This window comes from Dryobates pubescens, chromosome 10 (genome assembly GCF_014839835.1).
Source record: "Dryobates pubescens isolate bDryPub1 chromosome 10, bDryPub1.pri, whole genome shotgun sequence".
Taxonomy (NCBI): Eukaryota; Metazoa; Chordata; class Aves; order Piciformes; family Picidae; genus Dryobates; species Dryobates pubescens.
In genome coordinates, this window is record NC_071621.1 from 37,940,186 (window position 1) to 37,954,238 (window position 14,053).

At 43.0% G+C, this 14,053-nt stretch overlaps 1 protein-coding gene across 7 annotated transcripts in view; it reads right to left on the reverse strand.

Moving 5' to 3' along the window:
* Positions 1–14,053, reverse strand: part of DLG2 (discs large MAGUK scaffold protein 2) — a 1,098,948-nt gene that overhangs the window by 349,271 nt on the left and 735,624 nt on the right. For all 7 annotated transcript variants that reach the window (XM_054164548.1, XM_054164550.1, XM_054164553.1 and 4 more), the window contains one exon: positions 11,198–11,322. In XM_054164548.1, coding sequence (XP_054020523.1) covers positions 11,198–11,322 — 125 coding nt within the window. The remainder of the gene's footprint in view (positions 1–11,197; positions 11,323–14,053) is intronic.

Consider the following 14,053-nt stretch of genomic DNA (forward strand, 5'->3'; position numbering starts at 1 on the left):
AGGTATGGCTTTACTAAAAGCCGTAGATTTGAAAGAGCAAAGAAGAGACACAAAAGTGAGGTGATCTAGGCCAGTAGCTCTCAGATGGAAGTCAGCAGTGGCTGGCCCAATGCCCAGTTAGCAATTGATCAGCCAAGCAGGCCCAATGAACCCACGTTTTTGCTTAAATGTTTGCATTTGTCTGGGAGCTCATGACAGTGGGGGGAACAGCAGAGGAAGCAGACAGTTTAGGCAAGCGATTCAGGAACGGAAGGAAGAACGCAGAGGGTGGTTAGCAAGGGTGAGCAGGACACTGGGGCTTGCAGGGGCTCCAGAAGCTTCCCTGAAATGCAGCAGTGGCTCCAGAAGGGTCTCAACCTTTCTTTATTAATTTCTTTCACAACATCTATAGCCTTTATTTTCTATCCCCCACTCCCAGAATTTTGTATCCCACCCTTTGCATTTCTCATATGGCTTGATCTCCAGCTTTGGTATCCTTTGCTCTTACCACATTTTTCCATTCCTCCGTCCGTTCTAACTCCCCAGTTATCCTCAGTTTCTTTGTGTCTTGTCTCCTGCCACTGCCATGCACGATGCTTTCCTTCTGGAACTACTCCCACTAGCAACCAGGCACAGAAACACCCAGTGCGTCCAGACTCCGTCGGCAGCTGGGCTTGATCTGGGTGGCTCTGGCAGCCGGCGGAGGCAGCAGCCTCTAATGGTGGCCAGAAGGAAAACTGCTCCCAGAGCAAGTATTCATGTCTGCACTTCAAAGCCAGAGGCCAAAGTGGGACAGTAGAGTGGCAAAGAATGAGAAAAAGGAGTTGTAGGTAGCTGTGGGGTGTTGTGAGAGTAAGGTACTGGGATGAAGAAAGGGGAAAGAAAAACAAAACTCTGTGAATCCTGAGATGAATGAAGGCACCAGGAAGCTGCAAAGCTCCTCCCAGCTGCAGGGCTGCTCTGCAGGTAGTGGAAGATGCCCCAGGCCAGCCTCTGTAGGTGTGGAGGAGGGCAGAGACTTCTTCGCAGCCCTGACTTACCCTCCAGTTTAGCTGGCTCCAGTGCCATGCAGTGGCTTTGAGGCCCAGAGCCCAGAGAAGAAGCAGATGCCATGGCCCAGCCTCAGTGTGTCCAGCCTGGGGGAGGATGAGGTGCTTGCTTGGGACTGAGGTAAGCTTTACCTGCTAAATACACCCAAGGACATGGTTGTTCTTTACCCGTAGTTAAAATCACCCCACTGACACTATCATTTCTGCAGCATATTCAGGTTTGTGCAGGAAAACCAGTTGCAACAGATAACCCAGAAGGCAATTCCAGATTCAGTATTTTTACAAGCACTTTTCATCTGGGCTTCTCAAAGTGCTTTGCAAATATGAACTCGTTTAAACTTCACAACAACTCCCGTGAGGCAAAGATAATGATCAGTATTCCTATTTTACAAATGGGGAAACTTGAGCACAAAAGAAGGAAAGTGTTGCCACAGATCAAGCATAGCAAGTTGAGAACAAAACTAAGCAGTCCTGCCTCCAAGACGCTTGCACTAACAAGTTTCAAACCCTCCCCTCCGCTCTGGTTTGATTGAGAATAGCTGTTCCAAACAAAGCTGCAGCATTAAAAGCAAATAATGAAGGAGAAAGCATGCACTTCAAGTTCAATAAGAAACTTGCAGCTTCCAAGCATTAGTACCATTAGGTTACACACTCAGAGTTAGCTGCAAACTTTGAGCAGCACGCAAACAGGTAAGTAGGAAAAAACCAATCCAATCCAATCCAATCCAATCCAATCCAATCCAGTCCAGTCCAATCCAGCTTACTGTTTGTAATGGTGTGATTCAGAGTAACCTGCAGAATGGTGATGTAAGCAACACATCCAAACAATCTACTCACACATCTCTCAAGTTTGATGTTAAAAGACACATGCCATTGGGAAATACACTTAAAATGCCTGCTCCAGTGTCTAGAAGTGGAGTAAGGAATGTGACAGAAGTGATGAGGTACTGTTAGGAAATGTGGCCTGGCTAAAGTCTGGAAGTCCAAAGTGTTTATTCCAACTACAGCCAAGATTTTGACCGGCGCACGAACAAATGTCTCACCGCACAGTAGTGGTTTTGGCTGTCAGAAGCAAAAACTGGACCAAGATTTTCCTGAAGAGTTTTGGAATCAGAACTTTGCTGATTATTAAAGAATGATTAAAGAATTTTGGTCTTTATTTTTTCTTAAATCATAGCTTAAGTCAGTTTCCTTTTCACCCAAAATCTCTTTCAGATTTGGTGGGAATTGAAATAATGAAGAAATCAGCAGTACCCCAGTGAATTACACCTGTCAAGAACAGAAACAGATGTGAAAGACCTTTTCCTTGACTAATGCCACTCTCCATAGAGATCTGATGGTTTCTAAGGTATGTAATCACAGAAGGCTTCTTACTCTAGGCAAATTATCACTGAGCTATTTAAATTTTTAACTCCAGTAGCAGTGCAAACATGTTGATGAAATAATCAGCTGGATTTGGCTGCATGGTGCTCTTCTGCTGCTGCAGTGCTCTAGGGCAATTGTAATTTCATTACTAAAGCCACTCTTGGGAAGAGAGCACTGTTAACCAGTTTAGTACCATTGCACTGAATACCTGGTGCAGTGGGCATTATATAACTGCAGTGTATCTGAAGTCCTAATAACACACTGCTTTGCCTAAGTGTTATTTGCAAGCAGTGGTTTCCATTAGTGGAAAATACCTCAGAAACATGTAGGAGGAAGAAACTGATCCTTTGTGTTACAAAAGAAAATGTCTATAAAATTGTCCATTGCTGCTATCTACGAAGAGGCTCCTACATTCACCACTTTGAAATGCCACAAGCCAGTGAGGAGGTTTTTGCTTACCATTAAATTCAGTTCTCTTTGCATGAAAATTCATCTATTAAAACATACTTTCCCTTTCCTTTCTTGCACTGCATAAAATAATTTTTACAGTCTACCAAATTATTTTCAATATAGGAAAAGCATAAAGGTGATCAAATTCAGAGGCATGCTGGAGCTCTGTATACAGAATGCAGAATTGACCAAGTTGGAAAAGACCTTTGAGATCAAGTCCAACCTATCACCCAACACCATCCAATCAACTCAACCATGGCACCAAGTGCCTCATCCAGTCTCTTCCTAAACACCTCCAGGGATGGTGACTCCACAACCTCCCTGGGCAGCACATTCCCATGGCCAATCTCTCTTTCTGGGAAGAATTTCTTCCTAACATCCAGCCTGAACCTCCCCAGGTGCAGTTTGAGACTGTGTGCTCTTGTTCTGGTGCTGGTTGCCTGGGAGAAGAGACCAACCTCCACCTGGCTACAACCTCCCTTCAGGGAGTTGGAGAGAGCAATAAGGTCTCCCTTGAGTCTCCTCTTCTCCAGGCTAAGCCACCCCAGCTCCCTCAGCCTCTCCTCCCAGGGCTGTGCTCCAAACCCCTCCCCAACTTTGTTGCCCTTCTCTGGACATGTTCCAGCAACAAAACCTCTTTCCTAAACTGAGGGGCCCAGAACTGGACACAGTCCTCAAGGTGTAGCCTAACCAATGCTGAGCACAGGGGCAGAATGTAATACCGAGTAAGGAATGCAAACTTCACAAAGGAAAGAAGGGGAAAGAAAAAAGATTCAGGTGAAGAGAAGTGTTGAGGGTGACAGAGAATTGCACAGTGACATATTCTATTGATGGAAAGGGGTGTGAGCTGGTAATTTAAACCCCAAGCCATGGTAAGACATGTTCAGTTCTAATGTATGAAGGCTGGATTTTGATGTTGCGACCTGCTTTAGGTTTCTGCCATGCAGATCCCCTCTGGTAACTCTAGCTTCTTTTTTTTCTTTTTTTTTTTAATTCCACAGTAGCTCAAAAAATGATATGCACAGATACACAGACAAACAGAGTTAATAAGATCAAACTTCCGAACACAAACCAGGACCGAGCAAGCACTCAGTAACTCATGATCTAATTCATGACTGTCTGCAGAGCAAGCATGTTTTACCTAATGGGGTGAATGTCTCTTTATTAACTTACTACTAAATTATGTACTGAACTAATAGCATTGTCAGAGACCTGTAAACAGTGCAGATATGAATCAGTGTTTTGTGGCAGTGCTGTAATTATAATAACATCCTGAACAAGCTGTATGCCATCGCAGCACACATAGACCTGCTACTGATAGGCTTAACAGAAGATCAAAAGTTAACAAACAGGGATTTAGGCAGTGAATCACAAAGCAGACACACTTCTGGTTTGATATATAATGATGGTGAAATAAAGCCAGCTGCCCAAGCTGGATTAGAGACACATGACATGCTTGTAAAGAACATGATCTCCCCTGGGAGTAGTTCTTCCTGCTAATCTGAAAAAGCCCCTATCGTCACTCCCGTTTCACTTCTTAGTAAGCAATCTAGAGCTACAAACAGATACCAACAGGCAATAACTGGGTGCCTGCTGCTGGGGGTGGGGTTAGGTTTCAGGCTTTTTGCCCAACACTTTTCACCAGAGTCAAAGCACTGTCAGCCCAGCCCATGGGGCAAAGCCTGAAGGAGGTTCCTTTATTTTGCCAGCTCCCAAGGGGGGACCTGCTTCTGTTTCCTCCTCTCCATTACTTCCCCTTGAGTTTCTCAGATAAACTGCTCAAAGCATAGTTAGAGCAGTGTGTTTCTTCATTCCAGTTTTCAAGCTTTGAATGAAGCTTTAGTATCTCCTCTTTGGTCCATCCTCATGGAAACTCAGAAACACTTTTACAAGTCTGATCAGAATGCAATCTTTACCTTTTAAGAATGAAAACAAGAATTAACAATTTCTTCATTGTATTTTTTATTAACAAAATATGAGAAAGATTCTTCAGAACTACCCTCTTGCTACAAATGCAAAGCTACATTTGTGATCTTCACACACATCACTGTGGGTTAATTAACACCTGAAGGGAGCACAAATCTCATGTGTTTAAAACCTTTGCTGGTGGGCATTTAACTGAAGACTGTAGGGCAAAGAAATATGAGAGAAGCAACAACTATTCTATTCTAGGATTTCTCCCTGATTTACTAGGTGACTGAGGGCAAATGATTTCAGTTCTTGTCTTCTCACATTAGCGTGTGTGTTATGTTTCTTTCACTGCAACAAATCACTTTGAGCTGGGGGAAAAATCCAACGGAGCTAACTATTATGGTGATGCTAGAACAACACAGCATGCCTTAAAAATGCTGCAGCTTCACAATTCTAAACCTCCTGACAGTCAGTAATTAAAGTAATACCAGGAAAGACACATTTACAAAAGAAAGATAAAACACTGTGCAGCCTTAGCAATTTTTGACCTGTGGTGTTCAGACAGCTGTGGGTACCTGCGCTGTTGCTGATTAGCCTGTCAAAACTAACTCTGAGCTGAACTGCTTTTCTTACAGTGTCATGTTGTTACAAATACCCACACTCACAGGTCCACAAATGGAACAAGACTGGAAACCAGTTTCCTCGAAGAAAGAAAGAGTGAAACAGTTACAGGTCCGGGCAGCTTACCAGGGCAATGTGCCTCCGGGTGCAACCGCTTTCTTCCCTTTGACTCACCACCCCAATCAACCCTCTTTTCCTCTAGTACAGCTAAGGCTCAAATATCAAAATAACCTTTGGAGCAACATTAACCCTTGAATTTCAGTTCCAAGGGCATTCAAATACCTGCAAATAAACCTGCAAAAAGTCACATATGCAGTAACTAATTTTTTCATCACAGGCTCAGAGGGATTCCTATGCCCAAGAGACTGGTATAAAACACATGGTTTGAATCCTTGTTTTACTCGAGACTCTTTTATCTATATCTCTCTTTTAGATACTCACACCTTTCAAACTTGCCTTCAGAGGAAGGCAAGGTGTATTTTCTGATAGCAACAGCCAAACCACTCTCACAGTCCGCTCATTCTGTGGACAGAGTTTTCAGAGAAATGCATCCACCATAAGACCAGAATCAGACTTGGCAGAAGCTATAAGGGGAAAGGAGTAGTCTCGAATCAAAATACTTCTGGTTTGTGCCTGCTGAAATGAGATTCTTATGTCGGGAGTCTCTGCTTTTTTAATCTTGTTCTTAATTGAAAGCTTTCATTATGCTGTTGCTCTGTTTTGGTCACATTATACCACTGCCCTGTGCTTCTGGCTTCATACTTGTTTTCACAGAGAATGATGAAGTTTGAGATGTGTGTTGCCTCCTTTTAGAAGCCAGAATGTCGCTTACAATCACTAAGTGTGAACAGAAGGAACCACTGAGATAGTCTATTGAAGCTCTTTGCTTTATCTACACAATTGAGCCAACCACTGTATTTTTTTTCTCTGACACAAACTCAATTAAAACAGTAAAAGGCACTGAGCCATAAATTACTGGCATTCTCTTTCTTCCAGACAGTAAAAGACACCTAAATTGAGAGCTTTTTGTATTAAAAAGGAGATGTTTGCCCATGGATGACTGAGGTTTCTGAGACAGAATCAGTAAATCTTGAAAGATCAAAGTGTTGTGAGCAATTGTCTTTCAGCTCAGCAGGAAGGGCTGCTGCTTCTCTGTCCTTGACTTCAAATGCAAAGCCTCAAAGAGAAATGGTATGCAGCATTGAGGAGAAGAACCCCAGCTTCCAGTTAGTTCCAAGTTCATTACACTCACATTAGCTCAGCTGATCAGGAGGTTTTTAAATTTTATGTCATGAAATTATTTGCCCTGTGTGAAATTGAAGAGCGTTTACATGGACATGATTCCACAGCTTTTTGTATTTTGCAAGGTTAGGAGCTAGTGCACTTGCATCAAATGTCTTCTAAACTCTGAGCTGTTTAGTACTTTGGTTCTTACACTAGTTCTGGAGGTCAGTGCATGCCAGGGACGGTAGTATGTAAGCAGTAGTTATTGCCTCCTCAAGGAAGGCAGCAGAGGAGGCCTCTCTCCAGTGAGGAGCATGGACATGAGTAAATGTCATGAAGCTGCGTTCAGGCTGGAATCTAAGGTGTTTGGTCACTGGAACAGGCTCCCCAGGGAGCTGGTCATGCCATCAAGCCTGTCACAGCTCAAGGAGTGTCTGGACAATACATTTAGTTGCATGGTGGTTTAGTTTCAGGTAGCCCTGTGAGGAGCAGAGAGTTTGGACTCAATGAGCCTAGCAGCTCTCTTCCAACAGGAGATATTCTGTGCTCCTGTGCTAGTATTTACAAGTTCATTAAAGCTTTCAAACCCAGGAATATTTTATTAACATGAATGTAGTCTAAAGAAGTTGCCATCCTTATTTTTTGATATGGTCAATGGTGCAATACAAACCCACACTATGCATTGTACCTGCTGTTAGTAATAATCTGCTCTCCACTAGAGGTAAAACCCCATATTTATTCCCATCTAACACACAGGTTTTATACACAATAATGATCTACAGAATTGAAGAACAATTCAAGTTGGAAGGGATCTGCAGAAGCCTTCTAGTCCAACTTCCTACTCAAAGCAAGGCCAACATGAAAGTCTGATTAGGTTGCTCAGGATTTTGCCCAGATGAACTTTGAATCTGAAGACAGAGATCACATAATCTTGGTGAGCTGACAGTTACAGTGCCTTACTACCCACATCAAAAGGCTTGTTGTTGTTGTTGCTGTTGTTGTTTGCTTTTTCCTCAGACACAGCTGAAGTTTCCCCTATTGCAACATGTGGCTGTTGCCTCCAGTCCTTCTTCTGTGCATCTCTGCTGACATCCACAACAACCATCATCACTGCCAGGACACACTGCTGACTCAGGTGCAAATTACAGAATCACAGTATCACTTAGATTGGAAAGTACCTCTTAGGATCACCTTGTCAAACTCTCCTTGCTGAAGTAAGCTTAGCTAGAACAGGTTGTCCAGGTTGTCCAGGAATATGTCTAGTCAGGTTTTTAGTATCTCCAGGGATGGAGAGCCTACATTGCATGCCCAGAGGCAGTCACATTCACAGTACAAAAGTGTTTCCTGGTGGAAACAGACAAAATTTGATGTGTTTTCAGTCCATTGTTTTTGCCTTGTCACTGGGCACTACTGATCTCAATCTAGCTCCTTTGTCTTTATTCCTTCCCATCTGGTATTTACATCTGAGATATAACTATAAATTTCCCCCTGGAGAGTTACTTCTTACCAGGAGCAGGAGGTTGCATTTGCTTTTTCTGGACCTATGTGACCTACTCCTCCACTTGTCAACCATATATACACAGGCAAGATTTGCAAGGGTCTGCAGCATTAAGTCCATTTCTTGCAGGTTGCTTTCTCAGCCTTGTTATTTGAGGAACTTCACTCAGTTAGGTCAAAGGGACTTCATGTAAAATGCAGTAGAAATTATTTTACAGGCTTGTATGATTTAAAACTAGACAGAGGATTTAGAGGTCAAACAGTCTACTTTGCTATGTAATACAGAGTATCTAGAGACAAAGTGTGCACTTGCAGCCCAGTAAGCCCATTGTAACCTGGGCTGCATCAAGAGAACTTGTGGTGAGCAGGTTGAGGGAGGTGATTCTCCCCCTCTGCTCCACTCTGGTGAGACCTCACCTTGAGTACTGCATCCAGTTCTGGAGCCTCTATTACAGGAAAGGTATAGACATGCTGGAATGTGTCCAAAGAAGGGCTATGAGCATGATCAGATGGCTGGAGCACCTTTCCTATGGAGACAGACTGAGAGATTTGGGGCTATTCAGTCTGGAGAGGAAAAGGCTCCAAGGAGACCTTATTGTGGCCTTCCCATATCTACAAGAAAGCTGGGGAGGGACCTTTTAGGATATTGGGTTGTGACAGGACTGGCAGGAATGGAGCAAAACTGTAAGTGGGTAGATTGGTAGATTCAGATTGGATGTTGGGAAGTTCTTCAGCATGAGGGTGGCGAGACACTGGCACAAGTTGCCCAGGAAGGTGATAGAAGCCTTATCCCTGGAGGTTTGTAAGGCCAGGCTGGATGTGGCTATGAGCAATCTGCTCTAGTGTGAGGTGTCCCTGCCCACGGCAGGGAGGCTGGAACTACATGATCCTTGAGGTTCCTTCCAACCCTGACAATTCTGTGATTCTGTGATAAAGTCTGAGGCAAAACGGACATGCAAAAGTATGTTGCTGGCAATAAACATCGATTTCTCTTTTCCAGGTTATTCAAAATCAAGTTGTTGCTGGGAACCTAGGTTATCACTATCCTTGGCAGGTGTCATTGCATGTTGTGTCCTTAGATGATAAACTCTCTCTTATGTAAATTAATTATAATGTAAGTCAGTGAAGACTGCCCCAGGACAGCTCTTCTCTTCAGTGGCCTATCAGCAATGATCAGTGATAGGTGCATTTTTCAGGTGTTCTTATAACATGATTGTCTCTTTGCTAGCACTGTAGCACACTGAAATCCTCACACCAGGTAAGAGAAGGAAAGGATGAATCTTTGAAATAAAGTCTTTGTTTATGAATGAGAACAAGAGAACAGCTAAATATATCAGTATTACATTTTACCTACAGTCTAATAATATCATCTATGACTCTATAGTACAGTAAATATTACTTGTACTAGTGAACTTTCATTACAAAACAGAGAAGTTTTCCAGGTCTAATCTTAACATAGACTAATTCCACTAGTATGCTATTTTGCTGGTGGGTTTGGAGGGTCTTTCTAAGACCTCTACAACACAACAATTGCTACATAATTTGAAACTCTGCTTAAAAGAGATATTATCTTCTGCAAGGGACCTTTTTTATCTGCAGAGTGTGGATGCAGGTGTGAGTCCCTTACACTGCTCATTGTGTTAAATTTGACAGTGTCGGTTCCAAATGCTGCTGTTCCCTTCTGCTGTTTCCCATGAAGCTCATCTGGCCCAGTGCAGATGTTTGCACCATGGATCAGATACAGCTGAACTAGTTGAAGAAGCTCCTTTTCATTTGAGGCACCAGTGAAAACACAGGCCTTTTAAAGATGTGATTCTTCTGTTTTAGACATTGACTTTAGGATGAGATGAATCACAACCTAGAAATGCTTAGGTCTTTCTCCACTGCTAGGAGGCTTTATGATGACTGGCTTAGGGGTAGATAGCTCCATTTTAGTCATAAAGTTATCTGAGATTCTTTCTGCTCCTTTTGTCTGCACTCTTATTTAGACTGTCAATTCTCCAAGCACCAGGACTCCTCAGCACTATCACAGTAAAAATAAGAAACATTTCCAAAACAAAATTGCTAACCCAGTATAAGAAATATCCCAAACTTGCTCTGTAACCTGACCCCCTACTCTGAATTAAAGCAAAAGGCTATGGGAGAAAAGTTATTGCTACCATCTGGTCACACTTCACGACTTTTAGACCATCTGCTTTTGGCAAAGCCTAACAGAGTTTAGATTCCAGTGCTGAGATCATGAATGCTTCAGAATCTTATTCCAAGCCTTTCCAGCTAAATGGCCGTTTAAAAGCATCAGCAGGCATCACGAGTGACAGATGGGTGGCAGTCTCTGTGAGAGACAGGAGACCCTCTGCATTCAGGCCATAGTAAAAGAAGATGCACAAGGGAGTTTTCTGGTTCCTCTTGTTTAGGAAATGTACTACCATGTATTTGAGAACCACAACAAGTAGCTTGTGTGCTCATCTCAGGAGCTACAGTGGCAGACTGCTTTGGAGGGCACTCAGCATATGGAGCATAGCCATGACATTCTCCTGGAGCAAAACAATGCTAGGAAACAGCAGTAAGCACACCTTGCTGCCTCTGTCAAGCAGCAGGACCTGTCTGCAAATAGCTATGACTGTTCAGCAATGGCTCTCTAGCTTGGCAAGCCTTGATAGCCTTCATAGAATACATAGAATAAACCAGGTTGGAAAAGACCTTCAAGATCATCGCATCCAACCCATCAACCAATCCAACACCACCTAAACAACAAAACCAACATGTAAAGTGCTTCAGCCATGAGCATGTGAAGTCCCAGTAGAGAAGACTTTCATGAGGATATTTACCTGTTTCCTCCCCCTGTCCACATTTGGCCTTTTGTACTAAATTAAATGACTGGCACAAAGATGGCATCAGCAGATGCCCTTTCATACAGCACTTAACTAACCTTGAACTACTTAAATCATTTCTCATTACCTCAGCAGAAAGGAGACCCTAGTCATGTCATTTATTTACTCTGACCCCAGAGAAGACCTACCTGGCATTTGATTCATACAGAATAATGTCTAATAATAATAATGCATTTTGTTTTCAAACATACATAATGAGTTACTTTTTACCTGAGTCTTCCATCCTCTGCTGCAGCTCCTCCTGGGATAATCTTAGTGATGAATATCCCAGGATCATCCCCAATGTGTGGGTTATCTGTTCCTCCAGCAATACTGAACCCCAGGCCAGAATTCCCCTGAGAAAAATATAAAATAGAGTAAGTAAAAGCATCAGCAGCTGTTGGATTTCTACAGAATTTCTTTGCAGTGTATGAGCAAATTATCCTTTCTTCTTAAAGAAAGCACTTTATTTGGCAACTCCATATTTGAAGGCAGGTGACACAGTCAGAAGAAATTAATTGTCAGTTAAAGAACAGAGGCTGTGAAAACAAAGGTTTCCCAGAGTTAATGGCAGAGTTAATGGATGCTCCTACAATTTGACCTAAATTGAATTGTTTCTGAAAGCAGTTCAATAAATTAGCATCTGAACTCCAATATGAATTTATCCAAGTCAGGGAGAGCTGGAGGCTAAAAACACTTCAGAGCTTTGAAAAAAGGCTTTAAAGCCCACTGCTATCTACAAACAGGATCAGTGAATAACATTTAGCATTTTGGCACACTGGTTTCTGTTGCTCCAATTCACATACTTTAAAAACCCCTCAAACAGCAAATACCCCAAACAGGAGCACCTCTTTCATGGTGCTGATTTGCCAGAATGAAGTGTTTGAAAGATCACAACCCTAGGTATTGCTTTTGCTCCTTGTGAGGCTCTCATGACAGGTAAGCAGGCATGTAGGCACAGACACTTGCAAATCAAGTCACCATTTTTCAGGCAAAATTTGAGATTTTTTAAAAGTATATATTAACCATTACATTTTTCTGTAGAAATGATGTCCATTCAGTGGACAAAGAACTGGCTTGAGGGCTGCACCCAAAGGGTGGCTGTCAATGGGTCCATGTCCCAGTGGAGGCCAGGGACAAATGGAGTCCTTCAGGGATCAGTGCTGTGACCAGGCTTGATTAACATCTTTGTGGGTGCCATGGACGTTGGCATTGAGTGCACCCTCAGCAAGCTTGCTGATGACACCAAGCTGTGTGGTGCAGCATGTGCACACTGCTGCAAACTAAATGCAAACATTCAGTGCACTAAAAATGACTTTTTTTTTTCCCCCCCTTATTTCATCAGCTTCTCAACTTTTTGGGAGTTTGTTTGCTTCACTGCTGCTTGTGGACAGGTGTCCAGTTCAGCCCTAGTGAGAAGAGTTATTAATAAACATGGCAACTCTATACTTTTTTATTTATTTTAAATCAAATTCCATTTCTTCACTCTTGAACTGTACTCCAAACAGCAGGTCGGGCTGCATGTGAGAGAGTGCATCATGCTTGCTTTTCAGTGTGTCACAGGCTCAGTTCGGCTGCCAGTGTTCCACATCCATGCTGCCCATTACTGAAAAGAAGCATACTCCATCTGCAGCTCTGCAATCAGTATGTCATTGTGAATACATTTTCAGTACTCATTTATAACCCAAGAGAAGGGTTTGAGACTGTGTGTATCTTAATTCTTCCCAGCCAGCTCTCACACAAAAACCAGTATGACACTGCAAATATTTTCTGCAGAGTCCATAAACATCTCCAGGCCAGCATAATAAATCTTTGATTTAATCTTCCTTTCACCATTAGGATCACCTTAGTTTCAGGTTATTTTTGCACTGTTGTAACACCTGTCTACTTACACAGTGCACTTGACACCAGCATGAACTCTACAAGTACTTCAGGACTATTTTCCTGTAAGTTTGTCTGTATGTCGTAATTATTGTAGCTGATTTCCCAACACAATTCAGGAAGCTGGGAACAGAAGTCCTAAAACACTACCAAAACCAAGGGGAAATTGCTACAAAATTTAGGTAATACTTGATTAAAAAAGAAAAAAATTAAAACAGGGTTGTGTTTATTCTTCACTCCAAAGGGATTTAAACATCTGTAATAATCTGTGCTTCTGAAGAGAGGGGACTTTCCAGATCCCCAGAGCCTGCACTTGATAGGAAAAGATAAAGAGCAGGGGAGCAAGGAGAAACCTGGATGCACACAACAAAGTTGGTGAGGGGTTTGGAACACAAGCCCTACGAGGAGAGGCTGAGGGAGTTGGGGTTGCTTAGCCTGGAGAAGAGGAGACTCAGGGGTGACCTTATTACTCTCTACAACTACCTGAAGGGAGGTTGCAGACAGACAGATGTTGGTCTCTTCTCCCAGGCAGCCAGTACCAGAACAAGAGGACACAGTCTCAGGCTGCGCCAGGGGAGGGTCAGGCTGGATGTTAGAAAAAAGTTCTATACAGAGAGAGTGATTGCACATTGGAATGGGCTGCCTGGGGAGGTGGTGGGGTCGTCATCACTGGAGGTGTTCAGGAGGAGACTTGATGGGGTGCTTGGTGCCGTGGGTTAGTTGTTTGGGTGGGGTTGGATTGGTTGATGGGTTGGACGCGGTGATCATGAAGGTCTCTTCCAACCTGGTTTATTCTATGTATTCTATGTATTCTAAATTGCAGTTGGTTAGGAAACAAACCTGAAACAAAGCTGAAGAGCTTTACAAGCTATCAGAGGTTGCCTGTTATGTGGAGTGTGCTTGGCTGTTCCAGTTCTTCACACACAGTTCCTCAGAGTTCTTAGCAGGAAATAACTTCTGAAAAGGTTTCACAGGCTCCCAGCTCTCTTCCCCTCCTCCCATACCTTCTGCCATTAACTTGTTAGAGACAAATAAATGTGGCACTGCTGGCTGTAAGTAGTGACATGGTAAAACTGCTACAGACTGCTCAGAAGAATCAATGGTAGCCCTTCACACTTATCCATAAATGTGCATGTGTTACAGTGCAAGCTGCTCTGGTTCTGCCCCTCAGAAATCACGTTTCACGAGAACAGGACTCCGCTTGGC